At 36.2% G+C, this 18,018-nt stretch overlaps 1 protein-coding gene across 2 annotated transcripts in view; it reads left to right on the top strand.

The window, feature by feature from the left end:
* LOC131031718 (calcium-dependent protein kinase 28) overlaps positions 1 to 18,018 on the top strand; it is a 100,952-nt gene that overhangs the window by 11,311 nt on the left and 71,623 nt on the right. For both annotated transcript variants that reach the window (XM_057962797.2, XM_057962796.2), the window contains exons 2-6: positions 9,101 to 9,231; positions 13,777 to 13,818; positions 14,214 to 14,325; positions 14,447 to 14,525; positions 14,647 to 14,816. In XM_057962797.2, coding sequence (XP_057818780.1) covers positions 9,101 to 9,231; positions 13,777 to 13,818; positions 14,214 to 14,325; positions 14,447 to 14,525; positions 14,647 to 14,816 — 534 coding nt within the window. The remainder of the gene's footprint in view (positions 1 to 9,100; positions 9,232 to 13,776; positions 13,819 to 14,213; positions 14,326 to 14,446; positions 14,526 to 14,646; positions 14,817 to 18,018) is intronic.

The raw sequence follows: 18,018 nt of genomic DNA, 5'->3' as shown, positions 1-18,018 counted from the left end.
GGGGGAGATTGTTGCAAGGTGTGCACCCTTGGTCTCCTTGTGCTGTGTAGCGCAACGCTTGGGCTTGTGACATGGCTTAACCGCCTCCTGTGGATTCTATAAGTCTAGTGGTTGTGTCGGGCATTAACAGGTCAATCTTTTGGTGCAACGGCAACCACACTTGTAACATTTATTTCAGCTATTAGAGGGTCTGCTATAGATAATTACACGCGCTAGTTTGATTTATAAAGAAATGGAGGCATTACTTATTTGGTAAAAAAACTATTGTGCATGGTAACCACCAACCTTTACAATATTTGCAAACACAAAGTAATGATTTCATTTGGTGATCAACCATAGGAAGGGAAGCAATAATGTGGTCGTGGATATGCTATCTACATCAGTAATCTCAATTTATTTCAGCTATGACTATGATGACTCAATTAGAGCCTTTTACAAAAGAGGCATATGTAGAGGAGTATGCTCAAGATGCAGTTTTTGGGAGAAGTTCAAAAGCTACAAGCTCAGGGAGTTACTAAGAGTGTGGAGGGATTTTGTCTCAAAGAAATCAGGAAAATTGTGTGCCAAGAGCACAAAGACTTCTACTCATGGTTCATTCATAGGTGATTTTGGTCTTGGAATAACAATGGCTCATTTGCAAAGGTATATATTGTCCAAAGTGTAGTACAAAGTAACATTTGTTAGAGGATGAAAATTGTGCTGTACTAGCAAATCTAAGACAATAAAAGAAGGAATGTATTTGTTGTTACCTATCCATACAAGGACATGGAAAAGCATATCTATGGATTTTGTAGGAGGCATGAAAATGACTATTTGTTTGTTATAGTAGATAGATTTAGAAATATGTGCATGCTAACCCCATTCAAGAAGACCATTACAAGGAAAGAAGCAACACAAATGTTTTTGCTAATGTAGGGGTTCACTTTGGGCTCCCTAAGCCCATTGTTTCAGACATAGACACAAGGTTTGTTGCCAGATTTTGGTCTACTTTGTAGAATTCGATGGATACAAAGCACAAGAATAGTACAATTTTCCATCCTCAAATTGAGCTGGTCAATAGAATTTTGGTGCTGGTCATAAGGTTGTGTAACAGCAGTGTCCCAAGATTTGGGATGTATCTCTTCCTTACATTCAACATTCTTTCAATAGGACAATTCATTTTTAAATGGACCAGTCACCTTCGGAAGCATGTTTGGGGTATTTGTCCTCAAGTCCACTTTTACACTTGAACAAGAAGAAAAAAATGGATAAGATTTGTAGGTGGCCAAGGCATCAAATTTTTTTAAGAGGACTAGACAAATCCATTTCAAAGTGAAAGAACAAGTAGAAAAGACACAAAGCATGTGCAAAGAAAGACATGATCAGCATTGGAGAAACCACAAAACAAGGTGAAAGAAAGACATGATCAGCACTGGAGAGACCACAAAACAAGGTGGGAGATAAGGTGTGTCTGTCCCTAAAAAGGCCAAGTTTGCACGGAAAAGCCAAGAAGATCAAACATATTAGATATGGGCCATTTGCCATCTTGGAGGCTATTGTTGTGAATGCTTTTGGGCTTGAACTATGCCCTTTCATGGAGATATATTCAACGGTAAATCATGAATACTTGCATATTTATGAGACTTCTATATTGGATGATGAAGAGGAACAAGAGCTGCCTTAACTGGAGGACTTGGATATTGATAATGAAGCCATACTTCTAGAAAATGTAGTGCAACAATGAAATATAAGAGAGAACAGGAGCAAAGTTCAACAGTCTTTGAAAGTGGGACTCAAAGGCCAAAGGTGAAACTAGCAAGGTTTTGCTCCAAGGAGAAAGTGGGGGAAATGTCCTTAACTTATTGTCTCATTAAGCTTTTGAAGGACCAAAATTCTTTTATGAAGTGAGTTATGATCCGCAAGGATCTAAAAAAGATTAAGAATGATCAGTATAATGGTATTGGCAATAGGGTCAAACTGCTTTGGTTTGTCTGAAATTGCTGACTAAGGATAATGGGGAGTTTCGTCGCAACTGGCAAAAAGGAAGAGTTGAATCAAACAGTTGACTCTCTCATTTCCAATTCCATTTGAGAATTCTTCTAGCACACAGGGGATGCTCCAATATCTGTAAGTAGGATTGGAGGGAATGTTTACACTTTGCATCATTGGAGGCAAGAAAGGGTTTCTATATTTCAAACTAGGAGAATTCAGCTGTTTATAGTGAATTTTGTAGCATGATAGTAATGATACAGGTGGTCTGTGTTTCATTCACTTTATGTACGTGTTCGTGAGTGTTGATAACATCAATGTAGTCAAGCAATTGCTGCTACTAAGCTGGTTTTTCTCCTTTGAGCGTTTGCAGTACTCTTAGTTTCCATGGTGAATTTGCCCATTTCCAGTATTTCTCTGTTTTGAGCAACTTTTGCTCCTCTAAAGTGCTGTCATTTAATTTTATGCGTGTAGGGCTACTATAGTTTGTTCTAGGGAACTCTACATTTGAATTGAGAGTTTACCAATCAACCATAAACAATTTTTTGGCTGATTAGTCAGAGAGTGAGCTATTGTAGGGAAATTTTGTACATTTTTCTATAAATCTTGCTAACCCTGGGAAGTAATGAGGTCTCTTAGGAGTCTTTCTGCAAGCCAATCAAATATAGCCTTTATTTTGAAGGATTTGTGTAGACATCTTTTGAAGAAATGATTTGGCTAAATTTTTCTAGGGATTGCTTGGGAAATTTACACTTGGATTCCTCTGCTTGAAACTTTTTATTGCACAAATTTTCAGAGCCTCAAATATTGAAGTGTTGATTTGTTGTAAACTGGTATATTGGGAAAGGGAATAAGGACAAAATTGTGAAGGAACCTATTAAATACTTGAATCATCAATGCCTCAAAAGTTGCTGAAGCATTGAGTGAATCAAATGACATCATCTTGAACTAGTGTCCTTGATGAGTTAGAAAGGTTCTCTTCCCTTGGTCCTACAATCAATTTGGTATTTGGTACCACCCTGAGAAGACATTAATCTGTGAAAAATTCTAAGCCCTATGTAACTCATCTGGCAGATCATCAGATCTGGTCCATGGGTGTTGGATTTGTTTTTCATTATGATTTGATGGACAACTATGTGATCAACATACGGATGATACGGTCCACCTCTTTTTGAGTTTTGAATGTTGGATCAGCAATAGTTAACAAATGCCAGTGCCCAATCCATTAACAGTAGAGTCAAAACTCAAGTTGACTATTGCAATCACAATGCAATTCTTAGTTTTAGATAGATTTTCTTCTGTCTTGTAGAGTTTGTATCCTCAAATGTGCTTTCACCTCAAGCTACAACTCAATACTTATTTATCTATGCCCTACCAAGTTGCACCACATTGTAATTTAGAAAGAATTACACATTCCTTGAATGCCCAGTTAACTAGATCTTAGCACAAATTTAACAAATGCATACGCAAGAACTTGCCAAAATTTCTTGAAACAGCCAGTATATTTTACAAAGTCCATGGGCTAGAATAAATGGTGGGGGGTGTTGTAATGAGTACATATTTCATATAAACATAGCTCCTTCCTCTTAAAAAGATATTTACTTCAAAAAAACCTTACACTTATGACAGAGCATACTACTCTTGAAAGAACTTAAACACTAATATGGGCCATACTAAAGAATTAAATATCATGGAGACATTATTAATAGTCATTGTGCCCAAAAATTTAAAGCCTTACCATAAGAAAGTTTAAAAAGCTGTGATCTCACTGCCATGGGCAACACAATTGGATGACAAATAGATATAACAGTGAGTGAATAAGCTGGGAGAGATGAAACTTGCTGCTGTAAAGGGCCCTTAGTGCTGGGAATAGAAAATGATGTGCAGTGTTGCTCCAATTCAGCTTCATTTTCAATGGGTCTGCATTCCGAACTTTTGCTCCACACTGGCACTCATTGTTTACTTCTCATCTAAAAGTTGAGTAACCTGTGGATTGTAAACCAGCATCGTATTACATTGCTCTAATGCTGCCAAACTCTCATATTCACTTCAGGCTGCACGAAAATGTATATTGGTTTCCATATGGAATGCGCTACCACAGTTTTGTTTACACCACAAGAGTTTCCGTAGGTGCAGACAATAAAAACATTTCCTAACGACCTTTTGGCTACACACAATTTCTCTCATTTAGCGTATTTTGGTCAAATAATGAACAAAACTAAAAATCCTCCTCTAGAATATGCATCAATCTTGTTTTGCTAAAAACCAATTTGAATAAAAAATTATTTACAAGCCTTTTAATTCTGGATAGCTTATCCTGTTGTACATGTTTACTCTGAGTTGCTTTTATTTGATCTAGGGCTGAGAACCTGGATTACATTTGACAATGATCTCAAAACTACCTTTTCCCAACAGGTAACATATTCTTATGACCTTTGGTAGCTGACATGCTAGATTTCAAGTAATTCAGTTATTTTGACTCCAAATGATTGATTTCAATCATATTAGCTGTTATAGGATCTCCATTCTTTTAATAAATCAGATATATCATCTTGCATTGTAATTTTATGGCCCTCATTTTTACTCTCTCAGGCATTTATCTCTTCCCACATTGCTGTGCCCAGTCAGTCACTATATCTGCTATAAATTTATTTGTATCCTTTTCTCTGCAAACTTTCTAAATGCCAAAATCTGAATTTAATCCTTTTCTTCTTGCTCATGTTAGAGTTGATTTTACATTGCCTACCATTATAAATTGATGGATTCACAGGGGGATGTGCTGTGCATTGGCACAATTATAGATTTTAAACCAAATGAATGCCTATCCTGGTTTAATTTCTCCAACATGACAGCTAAGATGTCGTTTGAACTGCCTATTTTTTTGTTGAAAAATATTTAGTTTCTTGTCTATGTTTTGTTTAGTATCACCAAGTAATGTTTGGTGCTGTTTTTCAATGAGCTGCACCTTGTTTCACATTAGATACGTCTGCTCTACCTTTGAATCACCCAAACCAGCAATATGTTTTCAGCTGCTTACACTATACTTCTGAATCATAAAAGACACCTGACATCACACGTCCAGCCTGGAATTGGTGCCCCCTTTTACAAAACTGTTGTATTGTATATATTATTTTTGTGTTGGCACACTACATTTGTCAGGTATTCATTAACATATGCTGTGCATTTTCATTTGGTAATGCTGTACGTTTTTCTATTTGCTAAGCTGAAAGTTGTAAAATGATGATATGGAAGTAATTAATTTCCTGTCCATTTCTATTTTGCAATCCCCTTTCACTGCACCAATCTCACTTTGAAATTTCGAATTGCCTACTCTATAGATGCAATATGGTTGTAGTTCTCTTCATACATGTTTAGCTGGCATTGTTAACGGGTATATAGTTCCATATTTTACTTTGGATGCTGCTTCTCATCATGTTTTATTTGCATTTATCATTCTTTATTGGCTTTGCTTCCAATGTGGTAATGAGAACTATTTTGAACTTTTCCCAAAGACAATAAAATATATATGCTGCCAACATGTGCCCACATTCACATAAACATAAAAGGAGTGAATACAATTTCAAAACTCATCATATAGTTCTCAAGCCAGTGGTGAGTGGAAGCTTACTGGCACAACCCACTCGTTGATCTGATTGTTTTATCCCTTGTCATGTGGATGCATACAAACCATTTTAAATTGCCCCAAAATAATAAACTTTCAGAGTGGGGGCGCCACTTACTATAGAGAGGCAGATGAAGGTAAGCCAAACTTTTTAAAATGCACAGATGAATATCTGCCCCCTTAAAAACTAATAATGTGGGCTGCTAGATTAAAAGAAAATCAACAAAATACTTTTTTTCCCCCTACTTAGCTCTCCATGGTTTTAAAGATATGATGGAATAAGATATTTGATGGTTAATGTTATCACAAAAGCTTGCACCCTTGCTGAGCTATCAACTCAGCAACCTTGTGAAACATGGAAACAACTCTGAAGTGTGGGACCTTGCGCAAGGGGGTTGCTGGCTTCCTTCTCAATTCAAGCGCAAGTGTTGAACCAACTCGACACTTCAAATCTTACTTCTAAACCTATCCTAACAGCTTGCAGAGGAAAAGGGAAGAGAGAAATGCTAAAAATGAAAGGAGGTGATGCACCAAGATAAGAGATGTTTCTCTCCCCGCCAGAAATGGCACAAAAAATCAATTGAAATACCCGGGAGATGCACAAACTTCAGTTGCATGAATGACCTTAACGCATGTATGGAGGTTAGGACTTGCTGAATGTCAAGAGGGGAGAAGGTTTCCCACAAGTAATACCTAGAATCAGGTTAACACAACATATATGTGAAAGAAAGCCAAAAACATACAATTACAATGAAGGTAAGAACACATACACAACATACATAAGTTGAAGTAAGGCAAGAATGATGATTTCAATTCATTATAAGGCCAATGGCCAAACTTACAGTTGCAGAAATGCAAGATAAATACAAGTCTTTAAGAGAAGTGAGAGCATAGAATAGCTCAAGCCAACAGGGAGAGGACCCTTTACAATGAGGCATAACAACCTTATATAGAAAACTGGTCGCATAGGAGAGACCATTGGTCAAGGGAGAGAAGCCTTGACCCTTGTGTGTGTAGGGAAATGTCAGTCAGAGAATGCAGGGAAGTGCATGCACCTGACATTGTGTACATGCAAGCAACCTGGCCATACCCTGAAAATGCAATCCCAAGAAGAAAGGTACTTCTAGAAGGTGGATTGACTAACATTCCAAAGTCAGAGTATGCATGCATGACATAAGTAACCACAAATAAGCATGGCCCTGTACTTCTCTTGATGGAAATCCTACAAAAATCATTAAATGCGCCCTTGTAGCTCCACAAAAGGTGTACAAGTCGCAAGAGTTGTTGGAGCATTAAGAGCCTTGAGTGTTGATCACGCCATCTGGAAGTGTTGCAAGCCGGAAGGAAAATGGGAAGACTTCGGAAACACAGGTTACTGAAGTTGGGAAGACTTAGGCTTGGGATTTCGGGATTCTGGAGTTTCGGGGTTGAGGACTTAGGAACTTGGAACCTGGGGGTTCTGGGGTTGAGGAAGAGAAGACTTAGGTACTTGGGAACCCGGGGGTTCCGGGGTTGAGGACTTAGGAACTTGGGAATCCGAGGGTTTCGGGGTTGAGGACTTAGGAACTTGGGAACCTGGGGATTCCGGAGTTCCGGCAAGACAACACTTCATACTTCATGATTTCATTGTTTTCTCTTTGATCAACTGAGGCAGCGCTGGTCCATAGAACATATCTCTGATCGGTTCTCACTGATGGACCAAAAGTGTCATAAAATGACAACAGTTAAACTAGTAGTCAATACAATTATCCTCTCTTATCCATACGTTTATGTTGCAATTGGACCGTTGAGCAACTGAAACAAAGATTCCCCTTTTATACTAAAAAATAAGTGAACACTTTATGGGAGTGGTAGCTCTCCATGGTTTTAAAATGTTTCTGGATTGGCTGCAAACCTTAAGCCACTAGACTAATCCATCTCATAGACCTTGTAACATCCCTCAAAATCCTTCATGAAATGGACTTAGAAAGTAAGAAAGTTACCCTTTCCTTTTCATCACATTATGCTGGCACTTTAAAGTGCAAATCAGGGTTTTCACTGGGAAGTTTGCCATGGATTCAAATTTTGCTTGAGAAACCTGAAATTTTTCATGGAGGTAGATTGTACAGCACTTCAACTTCTTAGTTACTAGAATTTTGATTTTTGGTTTTTGAGTCCTAGCCAAACGTCTGATGCAGTCAAATTCACCTTTTGGGCCCAAAATAATGTGACGGGGCTGAAACTGAAAATTGGGTGTCCGAGACGTGGTGTCAATGCCAACATCTCCTTGGAAAGTTTATCAATTTTTGTGTAATGTCTGTTCAGCTTTCCAGCCATGTTGTAGTTGTAATCCGTTTTAGTCATGTAGTTGTGATCTGTCTTTCCAATTTTCCAAAAAATCAATGAAAGAAACATTAATCAGGTCTTTTATTTTGAGTAATTCTGGTTTCCAGTCTGGGAAAAGTTAGGATTTCCAGTCACAGCAGTTTTAATAATTTGTTTTGATTTGTATCAATTACAGAAAATCTGGTTTTCATGAGATTTTAAGTGTTCAAGTATGGTATTTTACTGCATTCATATTTTATTATTTTCCTATAGTTTATATTTCAAAAAACTTTCAGCCCCTCCAGTTTATCATTAGTTTTGTCTCCAGATTTTCAGCAGCTGGACTTTTTTTCTATACAGAATTTTTAAGTTTCCCGTACAAGTCAGTCCCAGATCTTGGAGGGTTAAAACAGTTATGACTAGATACCTAGGAAGCTTCTTTCTGTTACCTCGGTCTTTTTCTAGTTGAGATCAAATTGTTGTTCATTTTCTTTCACAGAAGGCTCCTTACTTTTACCATTATTTGACAGAAGCTAAAATAAAATTAGAAACTCTAGTTTAAGACACAAAAAAGTCAATTATACTTCTGAACCAAAATAAAGTACCACTGTCCAAGTAGGCTTTTCATGTACATCTTGGGTCCACCATCGAAGTACCTTGAGAGCAGCTGCACAGAAGTAGATATAGAGCCCTTTATTGTTATTCTATGATGGTTCTAACTTCTGGGTTTATTATCCATGTCTGTTTGTAAGAATATGTAGTTTGTTCTTACAAGCAATAAACTTAGGTGTTCATCTCTGAAAAGGAACATTAGTCTCTTGTTGAGGTAATATGACTGATTTTTCCTCGATGACATTACAGATTGATATTGTTATTTCTACGATGTTCGAACTTCTGGGTTTATTATCCATGTCTGATTGTAAGAATATGTAGTTTGTTCTTACAAGCATTAAACTTAGGTGTTCATCTCTGAAAAGGAACATTAATCTCTTGTTGAGGTAATATGACTGATTTTTCCTTGATGACATTACAAATTGATATTGTTATTTCTATGATGGTTCTGACTTCTGGGTTTATTATCCATGTCTGATTGTAAGAATATGTAGTTTGTTCTTACAAGCATTAAACTTAGGTGTTCATCTCTCAAATGGAACATTAGTCTCTTGTTGAGGTAAAATGACTGATTGTTCCTTGATGACATTACAGATTGTTCTGCCAATTGCTTTCGAAGATGTTAAGAGAGAGGTGAAGATACTGCAAGCTCTGAATGGGCATGAAAATGTGGTTCAGTTTTACAATGCATTTGAGGATGATGATTTTGTCTACATTGTAATGGAGTAAGTACCTGGTGTTTCCAAATGCAATGCTTTTTCATGAAGTGAGTGATTGATCACAAATTATAAAGAGTTCAGTTTTTATTTTGTTTAAATATTTTTACATGGTTAAAATGGTAGAGCTACATTGAAGTTGACAAAGCTGATGTAAATGTTTCATTTAGTTTGAATGCTCATATCTGATATGCTGGCATATTTTAACATGCATCATGATTTTTCACATATGCTTAGTAATATGTGTACATTGACAATTAAATTTCATCTAATATGCAAATATTCTATTTCAGGTAGAAATGATATTTACATTGGAGTGTTGCAACACTAAAACATTTTTTTGATTTGCCATCCTTGAATTGTAGATGTGTTAAAGGTGTATATTTCATCATCTTGTTTTATTCTGAATATAAAAGCATAAAAATGTTGATTTGATCCTACATTTAAATCAGTGTTCCATGGGAATATGTCCCCACAAAAAATCCCACGTCCCATGTAGGGGGATGTTTTTGAGTCTTGGAGACTTGGTGGAAACGTCACCCCACAACACCACCACTTCTGCCACGTCTGCTGGGGATGCCGCTGGGTTGCCTGCTATATGCCACATGCCATTACATACTGATTGCAAGCTTTAACTTTGTGAAAACTAGTTGGCCTTTCATGGGGCACTCACAGAGATGTTATATTTCAGATTTTGTCTTGAAGATTTCATTTCACCTCTATTTTTATATTAGCACCGCCCCCCCACCACTGCTCCGCTGCTGTCCCCCTCTCATCCTCTCACTGACCCCAAATTTAGGTCCTTGGCCCCCCCAGTCCCCGAAGCCTGTCCCCGCGTACCCCAGTCAGGAAACTCCATGGAACATTGATTTAAATAAAATTATAGAAAGAATTCATTTATGCTAATGAACACAATGTGCAATTTAATCATTGTTTTGCTGCCCTTTACCCTTTTCAAGCAAGACCAAAGACACTTATAAATGACACTAACAATGAAACCAGCCTTCTGTTTCAAGTAATAGATCCCCCTTGCTACTATTGTCTCTACCTGTAACATGCCATGAGGTTTCCTATGCGTTCATTGACAATTTAGTAATTTACTATTTCATTCCTTTAAAAATTTGAACACTGAAGTCCCTGGTGTCAATGTATCTGGAGGTTCAATGCAGTGGTGTGAGGAAAATTCGAAAGTTACAGTTCCTTCGTGGATAAAGAGCATATTTTGATATCATTGCAAAAGCAGACACTAGGGATTCTGTTTCATCCAGGGTTCGACTTCATCATGGGTCTATAATATTATTAATTCTAGTACATGTTAATTGAAGAATTGTGAGAATCAACAGGTTTACAAAAGAAAAGTTTAAAAGATTATCCATGTACATTGATGAAATTGTTTTAATGCTTGTGGGGCAAGGTTCACAATCCACCATAGACTGTCTGCACCAAGCTATATTGTATTAATAAATGATTCTAATTTTTTCGTATTTGAAACAATTGTTTCTTTAGTCATTTAAATTATAGGAAGATTTAATTGATGAGGTTTGCATTGGGTTTTGGCCATTACTAAGGTATGTTAATGAAATATTTTATGTTACCTCGTGATAGACAGTGCTCTCACACTTCTTATATTTTAACTTGGCTGATTTTTTTCTTTGGTGTTATCATTTTCAATCAACTCTCTTATACTGTAATTCGATTTTATTCTCCTTTTGTTTTCCTAATGCTATTCCTTAACGTGTTTCTGTTTATTGGACAATGTTAGCAAACCTATCTCATATGGACTGTTTATCCTATGTAAGTTACACTGGTGATCTGCAGTTTGATGAAAAAGAGTAAAATGGCCTCTGTCTGTCATCTTAACTCAATTGCATGTAATGATTGCTGTTTCTTTTGAACTTTTGTTATAGAATTTTTCAAATAAAACAGAATAATACAATTCATTTACAAATATTCTGCTCGTACAAGCACTAACATGAGATCCATACAAGATCTTGGGAGCACTAACATGAGACCAATACTAACACCTTTAAAGCAATCACACTAGAAACGTACAATGGAATACCAAGAGTCACAACCTAGAAATCCACCTTTAGATATCACAACCAGATTAGAATTCAGCAATGATAGACCAAGACTCAAGAGACGTCTTATAATTCCACATGAGATGCCCTTTTGGGAATTTGAACTTGGGTCTCCACAATGAGAACTTGATACTTCTTCACAAACACAAGATGCAAAATAAATGATTCTTACTTTCATCAGTTGCTTCAAGATGTCTCCATGGAATTTTCACTGACACAGCATCTCTTTCTCTCAGCTACTTTCTCTCTCTTAGAATTTAGTAATGCAACCTCAAAATATGACTAGTATCTCTGAACCTTTTTTAAGAGACGACAGTAAATCTGTACCAAGTGACCATAGATAGCACCTATAGTCAATCTATGTTGTTTTTTTGGTTCTCGTGTTTACTTTGATAATTATTGACCCGAGGAAACCATTTTGAAAATATTGCAGCAACAGGAGCAGAAACACAAGTTTTATACATAGAGAAAAAGGATCACAACATCTAAATGCATCTCACAAGCTTAACGATCAAATATTTGGGTGTCATTGTCAGACGTTTTTTTTTTCTATTATCTTTCTCTTTATTTTTTCATTATCTATTAAAAATTGTCTGAAATTGAGCTCATCATCACTATTTAAATAATTTCGACATTTCCATACTTTGAGTGCTTTTCAAATTATTTGTTTACCAACATGGTCAACTGTAGCAAGTAAAGTCTAATTCTCTACATAAATATGATACTCATGTTTTGAAGAATGTTATGCAAATGGAGATTTTCTGAGTTGAATAAATGATAAGGAGCTTTGTGCATATCACTCCGGTTGGGAAATCTGCATCAGAAGAATGTTTTTTGAAACTTGAGCATTGTATTTTTGTGGATAAGTTGACCAAGCTGACAAGCAAAAATTGAAATAGAGACGTGTAAGTTTCAGTGGATAATGAAAAATTATATAGAAGGATATAAATCATTTTTAATAGAAGGTGCAGGAATGAGAAAGCCAAATGTATTTATGTTTTGTAATCCTTTTAGTTATAGTTTACAAACTTGGACTGAGTGAGTACTCGGCAAGCCAAATTTTTTTGACTCAGAGGGTACTGGGGAAAACTTGGCAAAACATGGCACCTTAAAAGACAGTTAAATTTTTGAAAAAACATATTTGTTTTGAGAAAACTATAATTTTTATGGAAAATATAGCTATAAAATGTATCAAATGAGTTTGGTTGGGGTTTGCAGGCAATGCCCCCTGCAGGGTCAAGGGGTGGAGCCCCTGCTACCAAGCCTAAATGGAAAAAGTTGCTGATTTTTGGGCAAGTCTCTGCGAGTACTTGCCAAAAACTCGGTGAGTTTTTCAGAAAACTCTGAATAAAAAACTCAGTGAGAAAACTTCTCCAAAACTTGTGGGGAAAAGAAAGGCAAGTACTTGGTGGCTCACTGAGTATGCAACCTATGCTTTTAGAATTTGAAATAACATTTTGATGTGGCAATGGGTCTGTTAGATGGACCTGAAATATTAACTGTTTATATAAATATTGTTGCAGTGTTTCCAAAACTTGTTTTCTCAATTATTTCTGACTGCTGAAGCCCAAAACAGTCAATTAATGACTCATCACTTCACTATTTTCAAATTGATTGAAATGACAGTATGTATCCATCGCCATAACTCAACCATTAAATGCATAATACATAATTATCGGTTGTACATTTTAGTATCAGGCTATCAGCTGGACACAATACTTTGGAGGGTCCTTGGTTGGGTTGCTTGTGGGTCAATTTCAAAAAATATCTGTTGTTCTCTTGTACTAAGTCCTAATGTTTATGATGCAAATTTGAAATTTGTGCTATAACACTTGCTTGTAACTCTAATAACTTATTGTTTGTTAACAGATGCTTATAAGTATGAAGGTCCATAAAGTTTGAAGAAAACAATTTTTAGTAATCACGACCCACTTCACGTTGCAAGAGATTTTGTTTTTAGCTTTTCAAGTAGTTGAAATCTTGAATCATTGTTTTCTGGTACTCTCAATTGAGCTTGTAATCTTGTAGTTAATGGTTATCCTGCCGAAGCAACTCATTCTAAGGAAGCTTCTGAAGCAACTCATTCATTTGTAGCACTGCAATATTTTCGTAGATGTTTATTATAAAAAATTAAAAGGTATGCTGAAGCAAATCTGTAATAGCCATCACTTGTTAATTAAACTATACCAATAGTCTGGCCCCTTTTCTGTAGTTTGAAGTCAGGAGTATTTGCCTCTTCTAACATATCCAGTGTATCTTTGAATTTAATGATGTCAAGAAAAGTTTCTTTGCTTTGCTTGAAATGTCTAATGTTAAACCTCATGTCTTTACCAAAATATTCTACAGATGAGCATCAGTAGGTTTTTATAATTTTCCTTGAAACTAGTTACAATGGTTTGTATGGTTCATACTTGCCAGTTTTTGGCTGTCAAAACGACTTTCATTCCTTTAATGGAGTTTAAATTTTTTGCAGGTTATGCGAGGGAGGAGAACTCCTTGATCGAATTCTGGCAAAGTAAGAGCGCTTAGGTTTAGCTGTCTTTCTTTTTCATTTTAACATCATTTATAAATTCCAGTGCATATATATTAAATATTTTGTTAAATGGTTTCATTAACTGTTCAACTTTAAGGTTGTTGGTTTTGAACCTTGATCACCCATATGGGCATTTCTGTTTTACATTGATGTCCAGGTCAGTTCATGTTTTCTGTTTTTGACAATGGCTGTCTGAGTTTTGTTTGCTTCTACTCTTTAGTAATCTTTGTGCAATTCAATCTGGGTATTGGCTTCTTGTCACCGTAGGTATTACACTTCATCTAGTGTGCTGTTAATACAAGCTTGTAGACACACTATTGGCTTCTTGACTTCTGTTTTCACTCATATATTTTCGTGAAATTGGATTTGACCTTTAGGAAGGATAGCCGGTATAGTGAAAAGGATGCAGCTAAAATAGTAAGACAGATGCTAAAAGTTGCTGCTCGTTGTCATTTACATGGTGTTGTGCATCGGGATTTGAAACCTGAGGTGAGTAAGAATGCAATATGTTTTGTTACCACTTCAGTACTGAGGGACAATAGTGCATTTTTTAAAATCAATTATCTTTTTGATTAATCAGTGGATTTTTAACTTATTGCATTTTATTCAGAATTTTCTTTTCAAGTCTATAGAAAAAGATTCACCTCTGAAGGCAACAGATTTTGGACTGTCGGATTTTATTAAGCCAGGTAATGTTAGAGTGAATAATTGATTAGACAATTTGCTTTTTGGATACAGTGGGGTATATATTGTCTTCTTTCATGAGTGTTTTTCACATTAAGGATTTTGTACAAATCCCATTTTTTGCAGGCAAGAAGTTCCAGGACATAGTAGGTAGTGCATATTATGTTGCACCAGAAGTTTTGAAACGCAAATCTGGGCCTGAATCTGATGTCTGGAGCATTGGTGTCATAACGTACATTTTACTATGTGGAAGGCGCCCCTTTTGGGACAAGACAGAGGATGGCATATTTAAAGAGGTTTATGATTTGCTTAGACATGATTTGCTATAGAAGAATTTCATGATTGTTTTATATCTTTGCATTAGTGACATTTTCTGACCGCACCTGTTCTTGTATTTTTTTTATTAGTTAAGTGAGGGAATCTATCGGGGTCCTCACCCATAATCAAAATACAGAGAGGAAACATTCTCATTATATTTTTAACACCCTGGCTCAAAGTCCCAGGGAAACTAACAAAGGAAATAGTGGTACAGACATTTAAAGAGTAAGAAGGACAAAGGTTTTTCTTTATTTTGAAAAAGTATCTTTAAGTATTGGTTTAGTTACTTTGTGGTAGAGTAGGAGTCATTTGATTATGCTTTTAGATCCTTGTGGTACAAGCAAACAAATGTGTTCCTTTATAACAAAGTTAACAAAAATGCATTTTCTGTAATGAAGACTAATAAAATTGCAGTCTTATTTTATCATACACTATATTATATTAATATAAGCGGGTACATGCACATTAAAAACAGTGGCAGAGTTATATAAGTGAGGGACCTTACTCTGCAAAAAAAAAATGTGGGAGAGAGTTGGTAGGGTGCAATCCAAAAGACCATAAAACTTTCTGACATACCCATGAGAACCTGGTTATGAATGTTCACGAGTATTTTCACTGAATATTCCCCTTTCTTTGGCAAAATTTTATTTTATTTTCTCCAACAAAGCATCTCTTGCCTTGTTGATCTCAGATAACTTTTTCTCAGCCAACCTCTATATGATGAAATTATGTTGTCTGTCTACAAGAAATATAAGCTGTCGGTAGCAGTTTGAATGATTGGCTGGATTAGTCTGGATGGAGATAGTTTCATATACCCTTTCGTCAGCTTAGGTGTGACCTTTATTCTTGGGAGTGTCTCCCTCCCCACTCTAGCAAATATGTACATGATGCTGATATCTTCCATTAAATACTTGTTTTATCCACTTCCATCCCATAAGGTCTATTTTGGTAAGCTCATCATGAATCTCAACAAAATGTGTAATTGTTTAATAGTCAAACCACCGTTTGCATACTCAGATTGGACTCAAACTTGGCAGACCGAAAATTCCGACTCAACAATTTTAAAAATACTCAAGTTTCTTAAAAAAAAAGTTTTATGCAAAATACTGTTACAAAATGTATCAAATGATTCTGGCGGGGTTTTGGGGCAGTTGTTCCTTCTTGTGGTACAGGATGGGGTTAAAGGGCAGAGTCCCTATCACCAAACCTGAATGAAGGCCTTCAAGATCACACAGACCTTCATGGTGCATGCCATTTTCATAATTCTTAAGAAGGCAAAAAAACTATTTTTACACCCGAATGCTAAATTGGTAGTATAATCTTTCCCCTGGGTATGTAGGGCTCATAGAGGCAAAAATGCACATGTTTTGAGTGCGAAAATTGTATTTTTTCTGTGTATTTTACAGGGGACGAGTATATCCCACATATTTTCTGAGCACTCAATTGCAACTTGGCAGAAAGGCAGCAAAAAACTGCAGAAAACTTGGCAGAGGTGAGTTGTGAGTTTACTCTGAAAAAATTCAGCACCAAAAAAATCTGGTGATTAGTAAAAGTATGAGTCAGACATTTGCATCAAGTCTCATACTGATTTCTTCTATTCTTCCCGAGAAAAAGTCATCATTTGTGCATCTGTGGTAGTCATTGGAACCTCATCAGAATCATTCTTCTCCATTGAGTCCTTTGTCTCCAAATGATGGTCTTCATCCTCTGTCTGATGTATTGTTTAAAGTTTAAAGCACTGGTTGCACAATTATACCATGCAAATTATGAAGCCAAGACAAGTCATTACTAACAATGTAACTATATTAGCTACTCTCCCTCAGAGCTATCAAGCCACTCTAGTATCAGAAATACATAAATTAGAGTTATGGAGATTGACACAGACAGGCGACAAGTATAAAAATGATGACTTTGAGGAGGTTTATCCAATGGGTACCTGGCTTTGGTTGAGGGAGGTATCTATTGCCTGTCCAAACTATTGTTGCCACACAAATCAGAGTCCTGCATTGATTTGGAAGTGCATTTACACTCATCTTCTGTTAATGCATCTTCTTTACTTCCTCCCTTGATGATGTTTGTCTGGAGATCATCTTCCTAAGGTGATACTGTAATGCCCAAAATTTACATGCTTGATGGACATTACACAATCCTAAGAACTTATAATCATCACATGCCGTAAAGTGTTTCCACTTACTTTTCTCACCATAGGGAGGATCCTCACGCCCAATTCAATTCAAAGACATTTTCTCCATTTGAGTTTACCATTGCATAACCAACTAAGCCATATTGTGTTTTCAATTTCACCTTAAATATAAAGCATTCAAGAGCATAATTAGATTATTCCAAATGAGCAACATATCATAATTAAGATCTAATCATAAACTAAATGACTATATTATCAAACTCAAGCATACCATCTCAAGGTAGCACCAAAACTAGAAGTATTTGTCTCCTAATAGGTGGGGCATCCCATTGTTAGAATAATATTTCATATTGTTTAATGGTCAAATATATTGTAATTAGATGTCTAAAGTTATAGCTAGTTAGAAGTAGGTGTCTTTATTTAATATTTACAGTATTATGGTATTTCTATATATTGTAATATTTTCATAGTTAATAGACTAAGTTATTTTACTAGTGAATCTCTCTTATTCACATGGAATCAGAGCCTTAGGGTTTTAACACAAATTTTTTTCGTGTTATTTGTTCAGCTCACGAACTCCCTTTTCTGTCACGTCACCTTTGCGTTTTGTGCTCAACCTAGAAAATCGCGACGTATTTTGCGATTTTTCGAGCCGCGATTTCTTTGTGTCGCCTGTGCTTGTGCTTTTACCAGCATTTTGCGATTCTTCACAGGTCTTCTTTTTTTGCACCTATTTTTTAGGGATTTTTCCCTTCACCCGCATTGGTTTTCTGCAAATATCATGTGATATTTTTCGAGCGATTTCGTTTTTTGTTTTTTGGCGGTGGCACCAGTTTTTTTTTGTCGTGCGAAAAAAAGGTTCCGGTTTTTCGCATCTGTGTTGTCTCAAACCATTGTCGGACCCTCGATTTTCAATCTTCTCTAGCACACGATTTTTTCTGCTAAATTGCGAATATTATTTTCGCGACTCTGTGCGACCCATGTTTTTTTTTTGGCTACGAAAGTTTTTTTTGCCACAGACCCACTCCGCGGTTAGG

Source organism: Cryptomeria japonica, chromosome 6, assembly GCF_030272615.1.
Source record: "Cryptomeria japonica chromosome 6, Sugi_1.0, whole genome shotgun sequence".
Lineage (NCBI taxonomy): Eukaryota > Viridiplantae > Streptophyta > Pinopsida > Cupressales > Cupressaceae > Cryptomeria > Cryptomeria japonica.
The sequence above is the reverse complement of the archived record's forward strand: the minus strand, read 5'-3'. Positions and strand labels throughout refer to the sequence as shown.